The 13720-nt window shown below is 47.1% G+C and overlaps 1 protein-coding gene across 4 annotated transcripts in view; it reads right to left on the bottom strand.

Moving 5' to 3' along the window:
* APLP2 (amyloid beta precursor like protein 2) overlaps positions 1 to 3789 on the bottom strand; it is a 31096-nt gene extending 27307 nt beyond the window's left edge. For all 4 annotated transcript variants that reach the window (XM_053451582.1, XM_053451583.1, XM_053451584.1 and 1 more), the window contains exon 1: positions 3671 to 3789. In XM_053451582.1, coding sequence (XP_053307557.1) covers positions 3671 to 3742 — 72 coding nt within the window. In that variant the 5' untranslated portion in view covers positions 3743 to 3789. The remainder of the gene's footprint in view (positions 1 to 3670) is intronic.
* Positions 3790 to 13720: the final 9931 nt, after the last annotated feature.

Here is a 13720-nt window from a genome sequence, read left to right as displayed (position 1 = left end):
ATGACGAGACTCCCATGACTCCCACCCGGCCACTCCATGAGCTGCCATTCCGCACTACAGAGTAACATTATTCCCTGCGCGGCAAAAGAGCCGACCGGGGCAAAAAGAAGCAGCAGCACAAGATGGGGGCACCAGCCGGGGCAAACAGAACCGGTACCATCGCCGGTAGATGCAGCGATAGCACTGAATGCCCGTCTACGGCACGAAGCCACCTGCGTCAGCGCATTGGAGCACAGAGCATATTGATGCCATAACTCATCCGAGAGTCAAACGCAATCCGGTAACACGATCCGGTATTAGCGAGGAGGCTCGGGATATGGATCCGGGATGTAACAGGTGCCACCGCCGGAATCTGATCTCCAGCCATCAGCCAGGATTACAGAAATCCCTCTCTGCCAACATCTGTAATCGGGAACGCACGGGCATCTTGGGGCGTAATCTTCTGTTTTGCGGCCGTTGGCTGAGAGGACCCGAGGAGACCAAGAAAATACATTAACAGAAATTCCGCCTCCTCGCTTAAACTCAATCGCTGAATACTTTACAGATTTCCATTTGATTTCCATGAGCTCAGCGAGCCCAAAGAGGCCGCAGCCTCCCCACCCCGGCAGCCAAAGTTGGGCTTCCCACCCCGTAAAGGGTATTTGTTCTCACCAAAAAACTACATGTCATTTTGCTGCAATAACTTGGAATTTGCCCGTTATTGGAGTGAGATGCAGTTTTTAATTCTTTTTATAAAGGAAAAAAGAAGTGTTGGCTACAGACAGCCACGTGATACATTTCACAAACAACTTCTACGACCATCGACCCAACCACAGAAACGCACCGGGCGGGCATCCCATCGAGCGAGCGCGCGCCTCGACTTGCCTTCTCTGTGAAGTTACCAGGACGTCTCCCCAGGTACAGCGTTTTTATGTTCTCAACAAATGTTTCATGAAGACAAGCAGCTGCCGATCTCGTGCGGCGAGCGCTAATCGCTTCCCAGACCGAGACACAGCTGCAGATTCTGTGCCATAGCCGAGCGGCCCTTCGGGGATCTCATCCCGCAGGATCAAACCGCGCAGCGCTCCCGGATTACAGCCGGTGACCTTCAGAGCCAACGCGGACAAACCAACGTCCAGAGAAACCCGCTATAACCCGGGGAAAGACATTAGTGGAACAGCAGCCCGATACAACGTATCCCACCCCGAGCGGATGAAATAAAACCCGCATCACGGTTTCCTCTTCTGACATTTCAGGCGCCTCCTTCGCAGTCACGACCGTCCGTCCGCGCTCGCGGCTTTGCTTTACGGCACTGTGGGCAAGGCCAACTAAGTGCAGTTATTGAAGCTGATGCCCGGCAGGGCCCAGCGAACCGATGTTTTCTTTACTTTTAACGCTCAAGTAACAGTTCAGCGATTCTTTATTCCATTAAACACATCAGAGCAGCGCCGACACTTTATTAAATCTACATTTCAAAGGCTGGGATGTTTACAAAACCGACGCGGCTCTCTGCCTGCAAAGATCACGTCTCCGGAGGACCACACAGCGTACAGAAAACCGCAAAACGCGTTAACCAGAGCCGACTGATCCGCTAACCAGCGGCAGAGATAAAACAGACGGGTCCTTCTGCCTTCCTGGTACTAAGTCGCCCACTGATGTTATTAGGAGGTTACTTTGTGGCATGCGAAGAATGCAGAGGTCAGATCTGCTAAAGGGATCCGACTCCGGGCAGACGCCGATCAGGAAAGCAGGTGCACAGAGGGGGTCCGATCCACACTCCGGGGCGGATTCCAGGGGCTTCACCTCAGCACAAACACCACGCATCCGAAATATAAGGCTGACACCACGTCAAAACTATATTGAAATGCAGCGGCCGCGCTTTTCCCGGATAGGAATCCGTCGCTGACCCCGACGACCTTGGATGCGTCTTGTTACCGGCATTCGTGAATTAAAGAAATCCGAGAGGAGTATAGGGCTCCACCGCATTAATCAGAGCTAGAGATAGCAGGGGGGTGTACAGACCGGCCCCATCTCATCCAGGGACACGGGGGGGCTCGGACCCCCAACACACAGGCTGTCCATAGATTAATCGCACAGGCACGTCTAACAAAGCCAGCGAATGCTGTAATCGGCTTACGGTATAATGGTGGCCGCTGGTTTATCAGCAAAGCAGTGAGCCAGCAATAAAGGGTTAAATGCATGTAGGAGAACGGCACATTCCACACAGCGTGGAGGGGGGGGCGACCCACATTTTATGCGATGAATTCTGTGTCTACCTGTAAGGCTGCGACACCTGGAAGGGGCGTCCTAAACATCCAGCGACGTCGGGGTTAACAACCAAGGAAGACGAACGGCAAACCTGTAATCCGCAGGGGGCGACGAGCTGGCAAATACCCCCGGGACGCAGACAGAAATAGACGCAGGGATGGGCAAACTGCAGTCCTTCGGCTGCAAAACTGCAAACCCTACTACCCTCAGCCCCCCACGCCACCTAGAGTGATGGGGGTTACAATGCATCAGCACGGTTGAGGACGTTCTCATTTTTAGGGCTCCGCTTGCTCTAATCGTCAACACTATTCCTTCAACTACCGATTAACACATAATGACCCCCCCCGCTTCGGCTGTAATCGCACGCCGCGCATGTTGTCCTATTACACGGCTCACATTTGGGGTTTAAATTGTTAAAATTATATACATTTATTTTTAACCATCGCCTTTGAATAGGTAAAGGAGGATTGTGGGTAATTCAGGTGGCAAACACCCCACATGGCATTAAGTGAATCGGCCCCCATTAGAGTATATTCACGATCGATAGGGAGCGCACTGCCAGCACCTTAATGCCCAACGCAGGCGACCAACACAAACAAATGCCCCAAAGCCCTGTCAATCAGCGCAGGACCTGGAGGTAAGGGGTTAAATCCTGTGTGATCCTGAGCAGGGAGTGAGCAGGGTGGAGCGGGGCAGCCATTTCAGGAGGATATCCTGAGACAGGGAGGAGAGCTTAACCCATTCTCTTCCAAAATGGGCAATTTGTGGGGCAATTATCCCAGTAAAGTCTTGAGACAGGGGGGGCAAAACAGGTGTTTAATAAATCCTAGGAGCCGAGCGTGATTTGGGGTTGCAGGTTCAGCGGTGCTGGTGGGGTATGAGGGGGTATTTATTTAACCCTAGTAGGGGCTAAAATGCCAGATCACCAGTACAGGAATCTTATACATAACCGGGGATCAGGGGTAAAAGCCAGCAGGACCCCAGAGAAGGAGCAGCAGGCAGGGGTATAATGGGGCAGGAGCCAGCTGGAACCCAGGTGTGGTTTGCTTGATTAAACAGAGAGGGTAAAGTATGTGCCCCCACCTGGGGTAACAAAGTTTACCCCCTTATATAACACTGACTGCACCCTGCGTGCCCTGCCCCGAACACTGCATCTGGGGTCAGGTCACGTGACGCATTAGTAGAAGTCCAGACAAGGTGCAGCTGCCTTGGAGGAGTAGGGAGGCACATAGTCTGGCCCCAGCAGTGGCCATGATGCCAGATTACACCCCCCCACCAACGTACTAAAAGCCCCAGGCCTGTAACCTGCAACGATCTGGTGCAACACCTCAAATACATGACACGGACAACTGAGACAGCAAGGGTTAACGCTAATACACCCACTCCCATCACACGCAGCAACACACAGGCTGCCAGGACCTACCTCAATGTACCCGGCCAGGGTGGGCACTATCACCCCGGCGAAGAGGGCGCACACAGCGGACAGGCTCCCCATCTCTCCACAGATCCGCACAGCTTGGTGGCCAGCACTATACTGAGGAAAGCAACCAGCGGGACGGAACTGACGTCACACCACGCCCACTTCGATACAGTGTAAACACACGCCCTCCGCGCTGCAGCTCCAGAATTTCACGTCTACTCCAATCAGGGGCTGTGATCCGCCCCCGATCAGAGTATCGCTCTGCCCCTTCCACGCCCCTTCAGATGCGGCTTTGGTATTGTGACGCGTCTATCGTCTATCAATGACAATACCACGCCCCTGACTGAGTGCAGGCCACGCCCACGCAGGTAGCCGGGTGGGCTGGTCCCCGGTGAGGTTGGTTATTGTCAGAACTGCCCTGGCTGGAGGCAAATACAGCCTGCTCTGCGGGGCAGTTTCCGTGACCCTCTGTATTTATCACTGCGGGCAATTCTGTCAGTTAATGTAGACACGTGTCATACCCCTGAAGGAGAGATATGGTCCCAGAAGCTTGCAATCTAATGCAATTCAGTTGGCCAATAAGGACATCATCATCAAATATACCTCTTTTAGGATGCAGAGCTTGCACTCCATGACCTTCTGTCATTTAGTTCCATACCTACCAAGTGTCCCTGTTTGGTCCCCAAATCCCTGTGGCTACCCTCCCCCCATGCCCCCTCTTCTCCCCCGATGCCCCTCTTGTCTGAGAATGTTTGCTGGGTATGAGGGGATCGCAGGGTTTTACTGCCCCAAAAGCCCCAATAATGTGTATAGAAACAGCAGGAAACGGCTTTATAAATGAAACGGGGTAAACAAACCCCATTATTCTTCTTCTAAATGCCCCACTCAGCTACACAAATACCCCGCAATAGGGCACTCTGGCTAAAGCCCCGCCCCGACCACACACTCTAAAAAAATGACCCTTCTGGCAATCCATGCGCTGACTAATGTGTTAGCTAAGTGGCTTTAATACTGGTCGCCATGGAAACCTTGAGTCTTTTATTTAAAGATGATCTTAATTCAGTCACCTGAATTCAAGCAGGAATATGAACCATAACATACAAAAGCACCAACCGGGAGCCTTATATACGATCACAGCGGGGGAATAGGAAGGAGTCAGATCCAGACTGTGTGACCCCGAGAATCTGCCCCATCACCCTGCGACTGGGGCAAAAACCCTGAGACTCCCGGTCTGGACAAGTTAGGATTTTTTGTTGTTAAAGCCATTTGTTTACCGTGAAGCTGACCATCCATGTTAGTTTATGAAAGGGTTAATGTTGTACGACGAGTGCCGTGTTTAACTCTTTCAATACTAAGACGTGTATTCGAGAATAACGAGCTGGGGGCCCCCTCCGGTGGGGCCGCGGGGGGGCACACACAGTGCCGTGCGCATTACCCGCCATTGTTCTGGGGTTTGGCGCGTTTGTCTTTTTCGTTCTCTTCGTGGATTCAGTCAACACCAAACCCCGCGGCCACCGGGCCATGTTTACTAAACAGCGCTGGATCCCGAGCCACGGAGAATGAATGTCCTGGGGCATCACCAGGGGGCCACAAGTAATCTGCGCTCGCATACGAAAGGGGCATTGAGTGACGTCATAGCTGGGAAATTCCAAAAGAGCCGACAAAGACCTGACAAAGTCGCAGAATTGTCAGAAAAAAGTATTTTAGCCCCTTTTTTATTATTATGATTATTATTATTATTATTATTCTTTATAAAGCGCAAGCATATTCCGCAGCGCAGTACAATATAAAGTTTACACGGATATATAGAAATCGCGGTATGTTACATGTTCTGTAATCCCCCCCCCCCCCCGCTCTTTGCATGTGAATAGCTGGTTAGTTAATGGACGGGGGGAGAGTTCACACGGAGGGGTTTTGTAACTGGAGGTAAATCAGCGGATCTCAGGCTCTGATCATTTATTTATCATTAATTATTTATAATCCGCACAGAAAATCCTGTTCCTTTAATGTAAAATAACAGTATTCGCTGGCGCGCTCGGCGTGTACACACGCATGCAGGCGCAGTTCTTACTGTGTTTGGCCATCAAGTAGGGTAGGAAATTTTATCAAATTAAGGCTTTCACTGTGAAATAATTTGGCTTCATAACTTGGACCGTATGAATAAAATAAACCTTAATCAGTCGTCGGTCTCGTCTTAGATTCAGGAGCCGTCTGTCTATCCCATGCATGTTTAATACCCTCACTGTATTACCCTCTACCACTTCTGCTGGGGGGTTGTTCCATTTATCCACCACCCTTTCAGTAAAGTAAGACAGTCACATAAAAAGTTCTGCCTGCAGTCTCAACACCTCCCCTGCTTGGGCATTTGAAATGGGCGGTGAGTTCCCCTAAGGATACCACCTGGGGTACCCTGCCAGGTACCCTTCCTCCGGTTACGCAATTAACCCCTCAGGGGGTCTCTGGCTCATTATATTTTTGTATCCCTTTAACTCTTTAAAGCCCAAACGGTAACAGGATGGGAGGAGTTTTAATATCCGCCAATAACAAGAAGCCGCGGCTGGGATGGGAGGCGATGAATTCGGCCGGTTATCCCCCGCGGTTCACGAGGCCTCCGAAAGCAGAAAACAAGCAAAAAAAGAGGTGATGAAAATAACATTAATAATAAATCGCGAAGAACAGCTGAGAGCGGAGGCAGCGGGGCGGAAATACAATAAGAAAATGGAAAGTACAAAAAATCCAATAAAGTTATTCCATCTTCATAACAAAAGAACGGATCTGCCGCCGATAATCTCTGTTTGTTTCGCTGCCCCGCTGGGAGGCGCAGCCATCGTGTGATCCGCGAGTTTATCCTTTCATGTAGAGTATTCCTCGTCTCCCCACCACGACCCGTACTCTGCACGTGGATCGCTGAAATAAATGTTACATTGTTATTGGTTTACTTTACTTAGAGGGTAGTAGATAAGTGCAACAGCCTCCCAGCGGAAGTGGTAGAGGGTAATAGAGCGAGGGAATGTAATCACGCCTGGGATGCGGCTCCTGAGTTGAGACGGGACAGAGGACGCTCGTTGTTTCGCTGTTTACTCGTCACTCTTGTTGTAAGGGGGTTAAGATTCAGTGTTTTGGCTTCTGTTTGTCGGAAGCTTCTGGAGCGTGATACTTCATACCATGTGCACCGGCGGGGAAAATGCCAAATCACCGCGCTACATTACCCCGCTCGCAAGCGGCTGCTGCCTCCTGGGTGAAAGCACATCGCGCGGCGCTCGTCTTTTAGGTGACGCTCTGTGGATGAGCATCGCGTCGCCCCCATGCCGCCTGACGCTGATGAGTCACAGAGATGTTAGAAATCTAGACACACAGCGATCCGACGGTGCGCCCATCACACCGAGCCACAGCGTGCCCATCACACCAAACCGCAGCACACCCATCACACCGAACCGCAACACACCCATCACACTGAACTGCAACGCACCCATCACACCGAACTGCAACGCACCCATCACACCGAGCCACAGCGTGCCCATCACACCAAACCGCAGCGCACCAATCACACTGAACCGTAGCGCACCCATCACACTGAACCGCAGCACACCCATCACACCAAACCGCAGCGCACCATTCACACTGAACCGTAGCGCACCCATGGCACCGAGACGCAGTTCACCCCATCACACCGAACCGCAATGCACCCATCACACTGAACCGCAGCATACCCAGCACACCAAACCGCAACGCGACCATCACACCGAGCCGCAGCTCGCCCCATCACACTGTACCGCAGCACACCCAGCACACCGAACCGCAACACACCCATCACACCGAGCCGCAGCTCGCCCCATCACACCGAACCGCAACGCGCCCATCACACCGAACCGCAACGCGCCCATCACACCGAGCCGCAACACACCCATCACACTGAACCGTGGCACGCCCATGGCACCGAGCCGCATCAGTCAATGCATTCTTCTGGTCGGTGTGATAAAACGTTCATTATCTACAGCACCAAACTTCTTGTGATCTTTGAAGATGATTTATATTCTGCTCACAACACTACCTTTTATTTATTTATTCATTGTTTTTCCTTCCTCCAGCCATTGGTATTTTTTTTTTAATGTTTTAGGTACTTCTGGAAAACCTGATGCTGCCGTTCCATCTGCTCCTGGCTTATAAACCACCTCTAACGTATAGAACATTTATCCTGTCCCCTAATATATTCCTTTTATATCTCATGCAGCATCCTACACGCCCCGGATGATTTTGGATGTAATGGCGCCTCCACCCCCCATACCCCAATGGGTATGGGTTCGCTGAGGCATACGAGCTTCCACTGCATGTTGTGTCTGTCCAGGAGTGCGGCAGCCACAGACTGAGAGCCGGTGTGCGTTTACGCAGGATTTTAAGGGATGTCTTATAAGCCTGGAGGGGTAATTAATGTGCCGACAAAAACGTACAGTTTGCCCCCTCAAAGCACGGAGCCGACCAGGTGCTAAAGCAGAATATTCACTAAAACCATAGATTAATCTGTGCTTAACTCCGGGCAAACTGCTAATGATTTACAGAAAGTGCCAACGAGGGGGTGCTTGGCCAATTCACCATTGGGCATGCGCCAATCCCACCGGAGATGCTTCTGGATGCCCAAAATGTGCAAATTTTCTACCATTTCCCCCAAAATTTTAAGTGTGTTTCCACTAGCGTCTACATTAGGGTCCCAGTAAGTGGGGAAGGGCTGGATGGGCTCTTCAAACCCTTTAGTGGTAGCCAACATGGACCATGGTAAGTAGACACCGCTGGGGTAAGGATCTGACACATGGGTGAGTCGGGGCAGATTAAACTATTTTCTGGAACCCACGTAGAACAGACCCTGGAAATGACTCTCGTGTACGTGGATCATGACGTCTCCTCAAGCGCACTCGTGACTCACAACGTTAGCGATAACAGGGTGTACAAAAAAACACGAGAACATGTAAGGACTTCTGTTTCATGTCCTGCCTGGAACTGCACCCCGGGGCGATTCAGCTCATCCGTGAATCAGAGATCATGCGTTTAGTCACCGTTACACACCTGCTTTACATAGGATAAAGTCCAGCTTTGCCGGCAAAATGTGCAGCACAATCAAAACAACCTGAATACAAAGTCTCAACGCAGATGTTTTCTCTTTGATTCTTGAACCTGAAGTTATTTCTGTACCAGAAAAAAAAAAGTTACAGCCTGCGGACAAAAGAAAACAAAAAAGAATGTCTGAGGCCGTAACGTGTCACTGCGAGAGAGAGCAAAACTTTCTCAAAGTGAAATCTGTAATTTATAAAGAAATAAACTCCAGCCCGATGTGTGAAGCCAGAATCTCATCTGTAAGAGGTAGAGAAAACATGCACATACACGACGTCGGCGGTGGCTCCACCTAGTGGTGCCTGGGGGCAACTGCATGTACCTCCTCAAGAAATAAGAGATACATTCGGTATGAATTTGGGAAAATTTAGCGTTGTCTACGTCTATATATAAAATTGGCAAATTTAAATATTATATTTGTCGCTTTTAGTTCATTTATGGTTCCTTCATTGGAATGGAATTATTTCCAACATGTTCTTGTTATCAAGAATGGGCACCCCGGTAATTTAGTTGTGATGGACTACAACTCTAGCAAAGCTCAGCCAGCAGCACATATACATATCCTGGCAAGGCGATAGTTATAGCGTTTTGGTTGTTTTTTTTTTTATGTATATCCGGCCAGCATTTAGCCCTGCGGAAGGCAAAGCTAGAGAGTTCCAGTGAAGATTGAGGTTTGTGGACCGTCGCATGACGCACGGTGTAACCGATTACCTGCCCCGGAGCGGCTTTGTATCACGGCACCATGTAAAATATCGCTTTGAGAAATGAAACCCAATTATAAAGTCAGATGACGGAATTCAATGGGCAAAAATCAAACAGTCTGAAAATTCCTATACTGCGGGTTTAGATGAATAGCTTGCAGGGCTTGCATTTAGTAATCGCCCGATCCCTCTCTCCGTCACAGATGTTGCAATCCTAACGAGGAGGTGTGGATGAATTCGTCCTAGAAATGACTCCCCTGTTTAGCCTTCAGCCAGAGAAAAGATTAATCAGGGTACAGAACATCGTCACATCCTTCCAAGCCTCTAATCTGCTGGAGCAGCTGCTCGACTTATTACACGGGGAGCATTACCGGGGACCGTTATTTGCCATACATTTTGTGCGCTCCTGGAGGCAAAGACCTATTTTCCCCGCTGCCTGAGACATCGGTAGCTGGGGGAATGTTAAAGTTCCTTGTGTGCAAACACAGCCTATGAAGAAATGCGATGTAAGCATCGTATGGAATAGACTCGCTCAGGGGTCACACGTGGCCCCCCATGATGAACGCGTACCCTTATGGGCAGCGGCTTCATTAAGATGGAATCAAATTGAAAGAAACTCATTTGTGAGAAAGAGAACTAGATGGATCCCCAAGTACCGCTGCCCGATATGGGGCAGAAACAGAGGAATGCCATCGGAAATTATTTTACTTCCGTCTTGGAACTATGTTAATAGCAAAAGTTCTAAACAAAGAATAATCATTGAAGATTCATTATCATTTATGACATATTGTGATTATATATATATATAATATAAATATATGTATATATATATAAATTTATCATGATAATAGAATTCTTGGTTGTGTTTTCTCACGCTCAACTAATGGATCCCCAGCAATGAAAAGGATTACACCGGCGGCCTTACAGATATTAGCATTCATTTTTCTTATTATTTGATGCTTTTGAGGATCCCTGTGGTCGGGTTACTTGCGTTCGCACGGTTAAAAGTGACACGAGCTATTGTTTGGCGGCAGTAATACCCTCCGCAGAGTTTGTCATCCAGGGTAATTGGGAAATAAATCTTGCTTCTGAGTTGCAGAGATAATAATAATTGTCAGAAAAACAGTAGTTTACTGTATATATCGGCAGCCTGCTGAGCGTTACAATCCCAGGCTTATTTCATTGCAAACATTTTACAATCCAGGTGTTTTTCTACGAGGGATTAAAGCACCAGCCGCTGCAGACCCGTTTCATCCTCTATGATAAATAATAACTTCTTAAAATCAGGTTTTCAAGATATTTCAGCCCAGCAAGTGGATTGGGCTTTAGATATGGGCATCCAGGACTGGAGGTTACTCTTTGGAAGAGTGAATTTGGGGAGACACACAACGTGGGGTCAGCAAACAGGTGATCCACATACACAGAGGTAGCAGAAATGCCAGTTATAGCTGAGGTCGCTTCTGCCATCACCACCATATAGGTGACCTAGGTGGCTCCTAAGGGTTCTGAGCTCTTGGGGTTGTTCTACCACCAGGTTCTAGGTTCCACTAAACAAGAACATGGAGGAGGAGGGCACCAGAGGAATTGTGCAAAAAAGTGCTAGAACGTTTAGGACTGGCCCAACCTCATCATCTTGGTTACCAGGGATAACCCTGATAGCAATTCAGCGCTTAGAACGATATATCTGGGACCAGTTTACTGACAGGTCACAATATCAGAATTCCTTCCCTTGGGTTTCCCAATCTAAGGGTCCCTGGGAAACCTCACACACTCCAGCCAACACCAACTGGTGACACACTCCAGACCTTCACAAACCTTGCCACAGACACCTTGCTGAACCCTGACTCCAGCTCCACCAATTATCACATTTTGAGCAGTTGTTGTAAATTATAAATGCTCATAAATGTGACCTTCCCTTTAGTTGCTTTAGGTCCAAGGTCACCCCCCCCCCCGACATTTAAATGTCCTAATAGGAACGTTTCTTTTTAAGATAAATAATCATTTTAGAACACGGTTGATTGTTAACATTAGTAATTAAATTCAAACAAGAAGGAGAGGTAACAGAGCCCTTTTTGTTAAAATAAAGTCATAATCAGTAGCAAAATACAGTACAGAGCGTCTGTTGTCTCTACTTCTATTTAATTCACTGGAATGTTGTAATTTGAGTCTCAACTGGAAATAAAAGTCAATGATTAATCCCTAGAAAGGTATTTAACTGTTTTTGTTAAAGGCTGACCTGCCGTAACATTATAAATTGCACCGACTATAATTAGGAATAATGATATTATAATAATCATTTTGCATTATTTTTAATGTCACCGAATGATAAAGGCACAATGCTCCTGTGTATATTCTTTACATTGTGTGATATAAGGCAGGCATCAAAGCGGCACACAAATCTCTAGAGTGCTTGCCCGCCAGGTGGGCCTTCCTGCAGCGGCGGTAATGGCGTGCAGCGGGCCATGAAATCAAAGCCTACCATCTACTTATCTGCAGTCAAACTGCTGCTGTTTGGTATCAAAATATAATTTATTTCTTCCGTCTTGAAATACAGCAAATTATCGTTTTAACTTTCAGATAATATAATTTGTGCTCTGCAACAATAAACAAGACATTTTTTATAGGAACGTTCTTTAACCAGAAAAAAATGTAATAATATATATATATATATATATATATATATATACATGCATTTAAATCCAAGATATTTTTTATTACTTGTTCCATATAGTGCCGCCCTATTCCACAGCGCTGTACAATTAATAAAAAGTCTCTTTTTAAAAAACAGTAAATTGCTTTACTCATTGCCTGGCGATTCCACTGCATTGTAACCGAGAATGTTTCCTACAACTTTACTATGTGGTTATAAGAAACACTTTTGAAACATTTTATCTATAACCAGTATTGTATCTAAATCATGATACTGTGTTACTTTTGTATTTAAAATATATCACCCTTTATAGTGTATAATCTGATATGATTATCCTAAAATAGAAAAAATACAGTATGTTTGAATGTACTAGTGATGTCATTTGTTTAGGCAAATGGAAGTGTACAGTTGTTAGCGTTGTCCGTATAGTTTGCATGAATCGTCTTAATCATTCAAAAGATGTAAAAAAAACCCCAATACTAATTCTAGATCTTTTCTATAGACAGAGCGATAAGACGATCAATAAGCGACGGAAATGCTTTACCTTAATCTGGGCGCCACCTGTGGCCACACATGGAACTGCAAGAGAGCAAATTCTATGAATGAAGGGTAACAATTACCCAAAGTTCATGTTTCATGTTTATTTAATAATGAGTCGCATTATACGAGGATATATATATATATATATATATATATATATATATATATATATTATCTTTAATTAGTCCTACTACTACTTAGACTGTAAACTCTGTGGGGCTGGGCCTAATGCAGAAACATATTCTGGGCTGTGTTAGTCTCTCCCCCACATAACCAGGGGGCCGATCGCTCTCCTGGGAGATTAGGCCTTCCCGGTGTGTTAGTTTATTGGGCCGGTGACCTGGCAGATCTCTGTTCTCCCCAAGCAGCTGATTTAATCCAGGGATAGGACGTTATGTCCCGCGTGGTCGGCTGAGGGTGCTGCCCAGGGCCAAGCCTAGGGCAGCGCCAGTGGTAAATATGTCTCTGTCCCAACGTATTCACACTTATTGTACCCCGAACGTTGATATTTTTGTGAATAAAGAAAGATTTACAAACATGCCTTTTGTGTTACAAATAAAACCAGATCAGACGCTCTCTCTGAAAGGGCTCCTGGTTAGCTTTAGGTATTTTTTAGAGACTAAAAGGAGTCCATTTTTTTAAATGTAGAAGAATCCCCATTTGGTGACTTTGGCTCAAATTAAGGGGTTACTTCCTAAAATCACAGGTACCAGAGTGCAGAATATGATGGTGCTATATCATCCAAAAAAAACAATGATTAACAGATCAACCCCGCTTTACGAAGTGCTTTTATAGAAAAGAAATAATGCTGTAACATTGCAAGGATAGGCAAATAACTGCCCTTCCAGGTGCAACAAACTAAACTCCTGTCATGTCTAAAGCGGCCGTTTATTACCCTGACAGCCCTACTAAAAATTGCATATTGTTTAAGTAATTTAACACGTAGTCTTTAAATATAAAAAAGTACTTAAGCTTAGGGAGAAGCTGCAGCGTTTCTCTTCCTCAATGGTATGATGATTCTCGACACCCATTGGCTGCTCAAAGTGGCAGGAAAAGGGT

The sequence above is a fragment of the Spea bombifrons genome, chromosome 12, assembly GCF_027358695.1.
Source record: "Spea bombifrons isolate aSpeBom1 chromosome 12, aSpeBom1.2.pri, whole genome shotgun sequence".
NCBI lineage: Eukaryota > Metazoa > Chordata > Amphibia > Anura > Pelobatidae > Spea > Spea bombifrons.
The sequence above is the reverse complement of the archived record's forward strand: the minus strand, read 5'-3'. Positions and strand labels throughout refer to the sequence as shown.